The sequence below is a fragment of the Micromesistius poutassou genome (genome assembly GCF_964030765.1).
Source record: "Micromesistius poutassou genome assembly, contig: SCAFFOLD_503, whole genome shotgun sequence".
NCBI lineage: Eukaryota > Metazoa > Chordata > Actinopteri > Gadiformes > Gadidae > Micromesistius > Micromesistius poutassou.
Window position 1 is genome coordinate 1 of NW_028178734.1, and position 10,722 is coordinate 10,722.

The 10,722-nt window shown below is 49.2% G+C and overlaps 1 protein-coding gene across 1 annotated transcript; it reads right to left on the bottom strand.

Annotated features, from left to right (window-relative positions):
- Window positions 1-3,587: 3,587 nt before the first annotated feature.
- On the bottom strand, window positions 3,588-9,000 carry acsl5 (acyl-CoA synthetase long chain family member 5; the record flags this gene model as incomplete). The annotated part of the gene is made up of 20 exons (XM_084490223.1): window positions 3,588-3,725; window positions 4,034-4,105; window positions 4,345-4,446; window positions 4,525-4,668; window positions 4,918-5,034; window positions 5,181-5,269; window positions 5,439-5,511; window positions 5,683-5,778; window positions 5,907-6,041; window positions 6,138-6,272; window positions 6,444-6,521; window positions 6,600-6,673; window positions 6,752-6,803; window positions 6,919-6,951; window positions 7,068-7,246; window positions 7,587-7,686; window positions 7,853-7,954; window positions 8,048-8,112; window positions 8,320-8,431; window positions 8,845-9,000. 20 exons carry the CDS (start codon window positions 8,998-9,000, stop codon window positions 3,588-3,590), a joined length of 2,052 nt encoding a protein of 683 aa, XP_084346349.1.
- Window positions 9,001-10,722: the final 1,722 nt, after the last annotated feature.

Here is a 10,722-nt window from a genome sequence, read left to right on the forward strand (position 1 = left end):
TCTCTGTCTCTGTCTCTCTCTCTCTCTCTCTCTCTGTCTCTCTCTCTCTCTCTCTCTGTCTCTCTCTCTCTCTCTCTCTCTCTCTCTCTCTCTCTCTCTCTCTGTCCCCCTGTCTCTCTCTGTCTCCCTGTCTCTCTCTCTCTGTCCCCCTGTCCCCCTGTCTCTCTCTCTCTCTCTCTCTCTCTCTCTCTCTCTCTCTCTCTCCCTGTCTCTCTGTCTCTCTGTCTCTCTGTCCCCCTGTCTGTGGGGCCTTCCTAACTCCGCTGGTCCTCAGGCCCGGATGCGTCTGCCGGCTGCCGCTGCACTAGACGCTCATCAGCACACGTCCATCCCCTCAGGATCAGCGGATTAAGGGCCCATTGAGGGGATTTGGCTGTTGACTGACATTCTGATGAGGCTGGATCACCGACAAAGGAAGCCCAATAATGTTTTAGTTCAGCTCTAAATCAAACCCCACGGGCGTGTGGATCAACCAGGACAGATCACACCTTTTAACTACTCCAACGTTCTGCTTTGTTCAGGGAGATAAATAAATGTTGTTGAACTAGAATTTCATGATGCGCAAGTATGTGAAGTGAAGGGTATGCCAAGAGAAAACTGGCAGAACTGATGATACAAAAACAACGGCGCTACGATATGTGCAATAGTCTGCGCTTTGCTTTGAATAACGTATAGTATACATATATATGTATATATATACACATGTAGGAAACATAATTCACCCTGTGACATGCATATGGAGCACACACACCAGCACTGACGGAAATAAACAATTGACTCCTCATTATTCTTTATAAATCACAACTTCCCTTCCACAGAGCTGCTGCCCTCAGCCAGCAGGTCTGACCACCAACACCCTCTTCTAGTTCACATTCAGCCGAACCTCATTTAACAACCTAAGTCATGTGTGTCCTGGTACTGTTGTATTACTTTACTGCCATTGTAGCGCAGATCCCCACTGAGTCAGCAGGAAGAGGAGGAGCCACCGGCGGTGTCTCTGTACGGCCGCTCAGGTCTGGAGACGTGGTGAACGAGCCTGGAGTTCATTCATCAATAAGCTCAGAGAAACGCACATTCAGCAGAACACGAGCGGCTCACTTCACGCTCCACAGAGTATTCAGCGGAATGTCGGTGATAATTAATGAACAGCCCAACTTTAAGAGATCTGCCTTCAGCTACAGCCAGACCTACCAAATGACCCTGCGTGTGTGTGTGTGTGTGTGTGTCACTAAAGGAAAACCACCAAGGCCATTTGGGAACGTATCTGTGATAAAGCCATCTCTGCAGACCAGAGGGTCGGGTCAAAGGTCAAAGGTCATGGTTGACAGCGTGGCCTTGGAGGTGCCTCGTTTCACGGCCCTCGTACTAAACACACGCAGGGGTCATGTGACTCACGGCAGAGGTCATGTGACTCACGGCAGAGGTCATGTGACTCAGGGCAGGGGTCAGGTGACTCAGGGCAGGGGTCAGGTGACTCAGGGCAGGGGTCAGGTGACTCAGGGCAGGGGTCAGGTGACTCAGGGGTCAGGTGGGTCAGGTGACTCAGGGGTCAGGTGGGTCACGTGACCCAGGGGTCAGGTGCAGGGTCGTGAGGGGTCAGGTGCAGGGTCGTGAGGGGTCAGGTGCAGGGTTAACCCTGTTTGCTCTGCAGACTGCAGAATATTGTCAACCATTAACCCACTGGAGGCACCACAATAGAAGGGCTCAGAGTCATGAGGCTGTAGTGAAGCCTCCACCCAGAGAGAGAGAGCCAGGGTCGACTGCTTTAGACACACACAACCTGTTCAATCACAATCCACTAGTGTTAAACCAGCGGCAAGTAGACAAGTTTCCAACTTGTTCGCTCCTAACTGAAGTTAAAGTGCATGGGATCATGGGGACTGTGACGCAGCGACATGCCTTTACAGTTGGGTTGGTATGTTCTACAGTTGGGTTGGTATGTTCTACAGTTGGGTTGGTATGTTCTACAGTTGGGTTGGTATGTTCTACAGTTCAGTTGGTATGTTCTACAGTTCAGTTGGTATGTTCTACAGTTCAGTTGGTATGTTCTACAGTTCGGTTGGTATGTTCTACAGTTCAGTTGGTATGTTCTACAGTTCAGTTGGTATGTTCTACAGTTCAGTTGGTATATTCCACAGTGGAGTTGGTAGTTCTACAGTCGTCTCGAAGCGCTCGGGTATCAAATCATTTAGTCGTTACTTAGTCGTAACAGTGGAGCATGTGTACAGTTGAGCATTACTTGAGTGCAATAATCACTTCAATTGTGTGAACGCATTAGGCTTCGTTTGAAATAATCACTTCCATTTGACAAATCTACTGCAAAAACCAAAACACATACATTCATCCGGCAGGCCTGTTCAAGTAGGCTGTGTTTGCAGTATACCTGTTCTCTATAAGTAGGCTGTGTTTGCAGTATACCTGTTCTCTATAAGTAGGCTGTGTTTGCAGTATACCTGTTCTCTATAAGTAGGCTGTGTTTGCAGTATACCTGTTCTATACAGACTGTTTGGTTCGCTATAGAGCTCCGTACAGTTACGCACAGCCGGTCACAGACAACACAGCTGTGATGCCAGGCAGACCTTCAGCAAAACCGAAAGTGTCACTTGGTCTTCAGATGTTTAAAATAACTTGGCTTCAGTTAATCCTCATTTTAACTTAACGCTAAACTAACAAAACCCCGCGGAGAGCACGTCTAAGGACAGAATGCACACGTCCTCGTTGCAAATTAATTCATTTATGTGAGGACTTCACGAAGAACTCAAATATTCTTGAACCCAACAGCGTGGAAAGAAGTTGAGGACAGGGAGACTTACCTGCTCTGCAGGATCGTCACCTGTAGCGGAAGAAGACATGTTGAACTCGACGCTTCTCCAAAGTCTTACAAGTTCTCAAAAGTTGTGAATCAGTTCATTCCGTTTGGGTCCAGAAGCCCACCAGCAGATACGTGTTGGGAATTGTTCCACTTGTTTTACGCGGAAAGCTTCCAGCCGCGTTCAGGAGGCGAGTGGGTTTTCCCCAGTCCGCCCCAGGTACTACACGGTCCGGGCTGCACCGCCTCACAGCACCAACAGGGGGCGCCATTACAGCTTTTTATTCTCTTCGCGTCGAAGGCATCAATACTGCCAATATGTATTCATTTTAAACTGAAATGATGGTGACGCTTACTGATTCCATTAAATAAGAGTTGTAACCCGACAGATGGATGCAGATAAACCCCCCCCAGTCATCTTAAGTGACGTCATACTCTGTTGCACCACAGGGGGGCACTGTCGTCATAGGAATGTTCTCTCGGAATCCCTTGGCTGCCAATATTCATATTTTCCACAAGGAATAAAAAAGCTATTTGCCATGAATCTGCAGATCAGCAAGATAGTCCCCGCAGGTCTTCACGTCTGAACGGACGAGAATGCTGCCTGGTTAGGGACCGACCGCTCTACCTCACCGCACAAAAGGGACAAGAATTTAACAAGAATTTAATATGACAAAGAATGACCTTGGTCAAAGTCTCCACGAACCTGCTGATAAGACACGGGACACACAGACGCACTCTGGCTAAATGTTTTAATGACTGAACAGGGGAGGAAGGGTCACTGCATGTTGGCATAGAGGCTCTGGATCTGGGGCTGGAACAGGGCCTTGAGCTCGGTGCGCTTGGCCTTCAGGGTGGGCGTCAGCAGGCCGTTCTCGATGGAGAACAGCTCCGGGTGGAGGTGCACGTCCTTCACCTGCGGGGGCAGAGAGGGGTGAGTAGGACGTCAGCGTCATTTTAACATGTTTGCCATGAACCGTCGAAGTCAAGGAGCCTCATTTCATAGAGACCCTCTTGAATAGTTTCCTCTAAAAGTATTTTATTTACGCACAGTTCCAACATGTAGCCTACCAAAAGGTTAGAACTGACCAAGCTTTGGGTTCACTCAAGTTCAGCCTGACAGTAGTTTTTAGCTTTGTGGCACGAGCCATTCCCCCACGCGAGCAATCAGATGAAAACAGGAAAGCTCTTATCTGGAGATTGTACACGGAGGAGAGTCGTCACCTGTTCAAAGGACTTGAGCCCCGCCTCTTTCCCCAGCCGGGTCAGGTCAGCCAGGATGGCCTTCTTGATCTCCTGCAGAGAGGTCATGAGAGGTCACTCAGCCGTCAGACTCAAGGCTCACGTTTTACCACAGCTGGTCACGTTGGACAAAGTTCAATTGGACTTTGGGCCCTGGCTTTAATCTGAAGATGCTGTACAGATAAGATTAGGACTGCTTCATGGTCACCGAGGGTCAAATTGCAGTGAGGATGTGCAGAACAGTGAAGCATGTTCTAAGAGAGCAGCTTAAAGACGACGGGACCACATGCTACCGTTCTCTGGCAGAGTTCCTCCACGGAGCCTGAAAGGCCGAGTCTCTTGGCAAGGCCAGGCAGGGTCTCTGCGTCAGGGATCACCACCGCTATCAGGCAGGACTGGGGACAGACGAGAGGAGGGTTAGAGACCCATCCATGTGATGTAAACACAGGCTGATGGGTGGACGCCGGCGTTACCTGTAGACTGTCTCCATGCACAAACAACTGTGCCACCGTTTCACTGCGTATATAGACATTCTCAATCTTCTCCGGTGCAATATACTCCCCCTGGGACAACTTGAAGATGTTCTTCTTTCGATCAATAATCTTCAGGACTCCACTCTAACGGAAGAAAAACATTTGAGTATTCTGACAATAAGCTACTTATTCAGCATGATCTTCAAAAATATTGATCCAGTTTGTTTAAGTATCCCCTCCTTTGTTCATGCTTCTAGCGATTGAATACCAAAGATTAAGGCTTTGTACTGTGACCCTTGCACAACCCCTGTCTGGAAGTGACATTACATCAAGTCATATTTGTCAGTCGAAGTAAACATGATGTTTGTAGTGTTGCTGGCGGTTCCCTCTTACAGGCATCCATTTTCCAATGTCCCCCGTGTGCAGCCAGCCGTCGCTGTCCAAGGCTTCTGCCGTTTTCTCTGGATCCTTCAGGTACCCTTTGAACACGTTCTTACCCTTGATGCAAACCTAACGGACAAGGAAAACACAAGAGGTTCATTAACAATTCAGTTCATGTAAATAACTTGCCATTTTACTTTTAAATACGTCAGGATTACAAATTAGCTTCTAATCTAGAAATCCTGATGTGGAATAGCAGAGCTACAGTGACTTGCCTCTCCTTCACCATTGGAGGCGAAATAGTTCATTTCTTCAACATCCTCCAACTTGACGACGTTACAGGGCACCGGGACGCCAACATGTCCTGTGAAACACAAACGCAGACCGTGATATAAACAGATGTTACTGATCACATACCAATAATTGATCATTGATAAGGACAAGTGTTGCATGTTGCAGTGCTGCATGTGGTGACAGCAGGCAGAGAGCCATCAGTGGATGACACCGAGAGCCGTGCTATAAGTGCTACACACCAGAGGTGGCGTCTCCCGGCATGGTGAAGGTGCAGCCGGCGGTGCACTCTGTTTGGCCGTATCCTTCAAAGATCTGAAGCCAAACACACAACAGCTTTGGTCAGCATCCGGCTGAACGCATGCAATCCAGAGAACATTCTACACCGTCGTGAAGGCTATTCAACAGCCATCAGTCATTTTCATGAGCATAGTCGACAGGTTTACGACAGGACAATGAACGCCAAGAGAAGGAGGCTGTCAGTACCTGGCAACCGAGAGCTGCCCTCAGGAAGCTGAGCACTGCGGGGGAAATGGGCGCCGCCCCCGTCACCATGATCCGCACCCGGCCCCCCAGGGACTCCTGGACACCGCGTAATGAAACAGATGAACTCGTTAACCCGAGACGGCGGCCCAGTGCACACCGTTACCGGGACGACTGAAGGGCACCACGCGTTAAGGACGACCGTTCAGAACCAGAGAGGGAAGCACCTGGACTTTGTGGAAGAGGAGGCGGTCCCAGATGCTGTTCTTCCTGATGATGCCCTCCTTCACCTCAGCGTACTTCCTCTCCACAGCAAAGTTCAGCAGCCACTTCTTAAAGGTGCTGTTGGCTCCACTCTGGACCTGCAGGAGACAAGGGGTCCCCCCTGGGAGTTGAGAACGCTGCGTCTGAAGCCCTTCTGAAGAACAGTGGAGCCCTTAGCGTCGGGAAGAACTCACTTTATCGTAAACACGGTTGAGCAGTCGAGGGACCACGGGGAAGATGGTGGGCTGGAGGTTCTTCATGTCGTCAGGCAGCAGTCGGATGTCTCCCTGGAAGAAGCCCACCTTGCCCCCAGCGCCGTACAGAACCATCTGGAAGAACCGCGTCATGGAACCAAGAGAACAGAGCATGTAACGGGGCACCATAAGGTCAATCAACCAACCTTTGTGTATACGAGATGACTGGACAACAAGTTAACACTGACGCAGCATGAGTCCACCAGCAGGAGGAGGGACTGAGGTGAAGCTCGTTAAATGACCTACCTGTACAACTCTCTCAAACATGTGAGCCAGAGGCAAGAACGAAATACTGACGTCCTTGGGACATGGCACGATTGTTGTCTGAAATAAAATAAATCATTAGACAAACGCAAGTCAAGCAAGAGGAAAACAATGCCGCTCTAACCACCGAGCCGTTACCTCAAAGCTTTTGATGACAGCCGCTGCATCAGAAACTACGTTCTCATGGGTCAACATTGCACCCTTAGGGTTTCCTGAGAAGAATGAGATGCATCAAACATACACGCACCGAGACAAACCTCATGCCAACAAATAAAGAGTACAATGTTTACCAGTAGTGCCGCTGGTGAAGCAGATGATGGCGAGGTCCTCCGGTTTTGGAGGCTTTGATGCAGAATAGAAAATCAAAACATTATCATCTCTGCTGACACACATCTCTGGCCAATGAACACTGGGGCAAAGGTTACGCACAATAACCAAACGTTTTATTATTACTTACAATTGGCTTTTGGAGATTTTTTTTGCCCAGTTCCTGTAAAACAAAATAAACTTTGAGGTGCGTCTAGCCATTTTGATTTCTCAAACGTCAGTCTGAGCACAGCCTAGACGCCGTCATCACAGCAGCCAGCGTGTGGCCAGCCCCCCTACCTCCACATCGGCCATGGACAACACCTCCAGCCCGCACTGGGCCCCTCGCGAGACCAGCGCCGCGTCGAAGGGGTCCATGACGACAATGGTCTTCAGCGCGGGGGTCTGCCCCTTCTCCCGGTTCTGCAGCAGAGTCTCGGCCTTGCTCTGCTTGTCACAGAGAACTGTCGAGATGTCCGCTGGGATGACGCAAAAGAAATGCTCTCATTTACGGGCATGGAAAATGTCTGAGGTAGAACAATGGAGATGTATACTCATAGGTGGGTTTAAAATACATCAAATAAAACACAGGACAAGGCATAGCAGCCGACCTCTTGCATTAGCCTTGATCAATAATTTGTACTTTAGTTGAAGCTAAATCACGGCAGACATTCACGATGTGCAGAACAACACATCTATAAATGTTGTATAAATGCAGCCAGGTAAATCTGAGAGGAGACGAGGCTCCCAGGGGACGATCTGGTTTCTGCCGTGTAATCAACAGTATTGGGCCATTAAGTTAATCTCAGATCCAATTACCTCGGTCGATGATGAAGGTGAGGGCCTCTGGGCCCAGGGTGTCGTACAGAGGGACAGCTACCATGGAGAAGGTGTAGCAGGCCAGCTCCCCTATTATCCACTGGCAAACAAACACGGGGCCAAGAAATGGGCTTCAGTCATGGACATTACACTGCAAGCAAGGCCCGGGCCTCACCGTACAAGGCTAGACGACGAGATCCACCACCTTTGAGACTTCTGTAGCGTTTTCATTGGGATGGAACATCTGCTATTATAGATGAACATACCTCAGGTCTATTCTGAGCAAAGATACCGATGAAGGTGTCTGGATTGGGTTCGAGGCCCAGGTGGAGGAGGCCTGAGCCCAGGTGTTCGGCCCGGTCAGACACCTGCAGCGGAGAAAACAGGACGCAAGGTTTAGTTTGAATACGGAATCCCACCTTGTCCCGTGACGGTTTGAAAGGCCCCGTCCAGACACACACCTGCTTGTATTTCAGCCACTGGTACGGCCTTCCTGGTTTTCTGTATCCCAGGCATGGTCCATTATCTACAAACAAGACACGAGTTAATGAAAGGGCGCTTTAACACTGACGCTGTTCACCATTCACATCATAATGTCACTTTCTAGTGTCTGGTCAAATGAATTGAACACGAACCAGCCCTCAAACGGGGGTTCCCTTTTTGACAGGGACTGAAACACAGGATCACACGGAGGGTTTAGTAGAAAAGAGAACCGATAGAAGACAGTCATCACCTGAGACCTTCCTCCCCCTCTGGAACAGCTGGTACATGGTCCTGCCGTCCTCGTAGTAGAAGGACATCAGGTTGTTGTTGTCCTCCATCAGAGCGCTCTTCCTCGCCCCGCCCTACGACGACGACGACGACAACACACACATCAGCACCTCCAGCTCACACCTCCACCGCCGCCGCGCTGCAGTGAGACCATTTAGACACCAAAACACACGCTGCCGCCATGGAAACGACATGAGGACACAGGAAAGGGTTCACAGCCAGGGAGGACATTTAGCGTCGCACCGCAGGGGGGAAAGGGAACGTGGGACAGGCGCATGTGGGGAGCACGCCAACGGGGTTAAGCATGGATGTACGAGGGGCTGTGAACCGCCCAAATAAAAGACTCACTACTGGACACTGGCTTCTAAACATTAAGCGTTGGGTAGCGATGTCTCAGGAGAAGGTGTTTCAGCGAGCCAGCGGGGCTGGCGTGGGGGACAACATTAGTGGCGGACGCGGGAGCGCGGTCCGGGCGGGGCCTCCTCACCTCGATCCCCACCGTCTGACACTTGAGGTCGGCGGGGGAGCGGAGGGGCGCGGGCCGCGTGCTGAGGTAGAACAGGGTGGCAGCAGCCAGGGCCAACAGCGAGACGACGGCGGTGGTGGGCAGGGGGCTGAACACAGCCTGGAGCAGGACCTCCATGGTGGGGTGTCTGCAGGCGAGAGGTGACGCCTTGAAACGTATTGGAAAACAAACAAGCCCGGAAATGTTCCGCCCTCGGAGCGGCTCGCTGACTGTCAGCTGTCAATCAGGACCAGATCAATATCTCACCTTATTCCATTGATTACTCGGAGAGGTCAAAGTCAACCCGGGTTGTGTAACACACGATACCAGATGGTACTCTACCCTGATAACGGGGCGAGATGGTTCACCTTACTGGGCTGAAGTAGATGCTGCTAGTCAGACCTACTTCCATCTCCGTCCACCATGACCCAACGGAGAAACACTAGAACGTTGTGCAGCGTTTTATAAAGTGTCTCTACATATTCCTTTGTATCCTCTTTGTATTTGTTAGCCAAGCTTTGCCTGTAAGCAATGGATCTGCACAGTTTGATGAGGACAGGGGTGATTTTCAAAATGAATAAAGACAAGGCAGAGAAATAGTTTTCTTTTGTCCATCTTTAGATGAATGACCAGTGACTCATGATATAGAAATTGGCTTTATCAGTTTTGCCAGAGCTAGTTCAAAGCCATGCCTAGATCAAAGTGAAAAAACGATTCATGTACACTAACAATAAATATAATAATGTCAAATTATTATCTATATTATCACTGACACAATATTATCACTGACAATGTTAGTGATAACTAGGGAGACATTTTGAAAGCCTAGGAGCAAAATGATCATAGTTAGGAGTAGCAGATTATACAATTCAATACTGAAATACTTGTCGTTCGCTTACGGTCGGTCACTGGTCGTTCAGTTTGAGGCAGATGGCATTAAAACACAGAACACGACAAGAAGAAATGTGTTGGCTGGACACCACATCAGCCCATCCACGCAGCCCGCGCTGCACCTACCCCAGTGAGCGCTGAATGGAAGGCCTGTTCGCGGCTCCTCTGCGTGGAGCTGCTCTCTGGAGAAAGTGACAGACGACAGTGTTGTGTAGGAGAGCCCTTGTTTCTGCTCCGATGCAAACAATGCGGAACTCATAAACACGCTGCTGGCAACCTTTGAACCCTGGCTGCCATCACTTCCACTGATAATAGCACGGCACGCTCACAATCAAATCAGTCGTCAGAGAATAAAAGTGTGCACATTGTGCAAGGGGACGCGGGCTCCTTCCTCCATAAAAGCACCAGGACAGATTAGAGCAGCTTCATTACGGCCATATCTATCACATATACACCTTCGGTGTGATGCCGTGACCCACATCCAACCTTTCCCCCATTTCTCTCCACTGAGGCTAACTTAACAGTACGGCTAATTGAGACAAACAAGAAGTAGGATCATAGTACAAGTACTAAGTACTAGATAGATAGACGAGTACATACTTCTTAATATTTTGTCAATTTAAAGAATTGTCCTCCATTGTATAGTTTCAGAAATATATATTGGACTGGATTTATCTTCATCTCAAGTAATTTATAAGTAACCTTTTCAGCTTGATCCTTAGCATTTTGCAAAAATCGAAGTTGTTGTTTTTTTTGAAGGACACTACAAAAGGTACAGAAATGACTCAAAGTTATGTTTCTGCAACAGGAGAAATAGTGCTTGAAACATGCAGGGAAAGAAACATTACCTGCAGAGATTAGCGCAGGTTGCTATCAGATTAACTGGACCCCCCGAGGGGGAGAAGAGACAAGCAGCTTAGCCCTGAAACACCTTTAATGTCCCAGCTGCCAGCGGCTCGTTAGCACATT